At 45.7% G+C, this 1,365-nt stretch overlaps 1 protein-coding gene across 1 annotated transcript in view; it reads left to right on the top strand.

Moving 5' to 3' along the window:
* The window catches only part of LOC101856691 (protein disulfide-isomerase A6), a gene marked incomplete in the record, with an annotated part of 15,550 nt that overhangs the window by 5,443 nt on the left and 8,742 nt on the right, over positions 1-1,365 (top strand). The window contains 1 exon segment of the mRNA XM_005108864.3: positions 900-1,142. Coding sequence (XP_005108921.1) covers positions 900-1,142 — 243 coding nt within the window.

Below are 1,365 nucleotides of genomic sequence, written 5' to 3'. Positions count from 1 at the left end.
ACACACACACACACACACACACACACACACACACAAACAAATAAATAGCCCAGGCGTGATAGTGGCATAAAACACCCTCTCAAACAAACAAACAAATGTCCCAAGTGTGAGCAAACTACGACCTGCGGACCAAATGCAGTCCGTGGGAAGTTTTTCTGGCCCGGAAGTCGACCCAGTAATTGGTAATCAGGCTTCGTACGGGTCTTGAAAAATCGGAATACTCATCTTGGAATTTATTTTTTTTTCCAAGACATTGGGAGCGTCCGGCAGTTATAATTATGTTCCCCATCAGATACAGGAGACAACTGTTTCATTTCATATAGTGCTAGTTTTTGCTTGTTTTTCAGAACTATTCCCAATCCAAGTTTTTTTAGTAATTAATTACTAAGCCTTTGTTTCCGCCATTTAGAAGTTGGAGGCAAACTTTTGGGGTTAAAATGAGACAGAGTGCAACAGGTTTAGGTGAATGTAGAAGAAACTCAGAGTTTAAAGAGTTAAATGGTCACTTTTAAGGACAAGCGGAACCTGTAAATTCTTTGCTATATCATCAGACCAAAGAGCAAGAACCCAAATGGCCGCTGGATTGGAAAAGTAAGAGTAAAGTAAAGTAAGGACAAGCGGGCTAACCCAGATTTCGGGGGTTTCCAGAAATCTTCACCTACACCAAAAGTGGGCATTGCTCTACCTTTTGGAGAAGTTTGGTTTTATTGGTGTGTATATTTTTTTGGTTATAGAGAAAACTCTCCTTGTCTTTGAAAGAAACTGAATAAGGATCCAAAAACTTAAACTTCAAATTTCTCAAGGCAGCATTTATCGGGATAGCCCCCTTGTGCTTAAAAGTGACCAAATAACCCAACTATTAAACCTCTACCATTTCTCCCATTTTTTCTCTGGCACAGAGCTCCGGCGGTGGTTCAGGCTCCGGGGACAGCAACGACGTGGTGGAGCTGACGGACGGAAACTTCCAGAAGACGGTGCTGGAGAGCGACGACCTGTGGCTGGTGGAGTTCTACGCCCCGTGGTGTGGCCACTGCAAGAACCTGGCCCCCCACTGGGCCAAGGCCGCCACCGAGCTGAAGGGCAAGGTCAAACTGGGCGCTCTGGACGCCACCGTGCACACCGTCATGTCCAACAGATACGGGGTACGTTGATGTCTCCTTGTTTGGGATCATTTTGGGATGGAAGTTTTTTGTTGTGTGTCCCCCACCCCCACCCCCCACCCCACAAGGTATGTTGATGTCTCCTTGTTTGGGATCATTTTGGGATGGAAGTTTTTTGTTGTGTGTCCCCCACCCCCACCCCCCACCCCACAAGGTATGTTGATGTCTCCTTGTTTGGGATCATTTTGGGATGGAAGTTTTTTGT

Source organism: Aplysia californica, unplaced genomic scaffold (genome assembly GCF_000002075.1).
Source record: "Aplysia californica isolate F4 #8 unplaced genomic scaffold, AplCal3.0 scaffold00729, whole genome shotgun sequence".
Lineage (NCBI taxonomy): Eukaryota > Metazoa > Mollusca > Gastropoda > Aplysiida > Aplysiidae > Aplysia > Aplysia californica.
The sequence above is the reverse complement of the archived record's forward strand: the minus strand, read 5'-3'. Positions and strand labels throughout refer to the sequence as shown.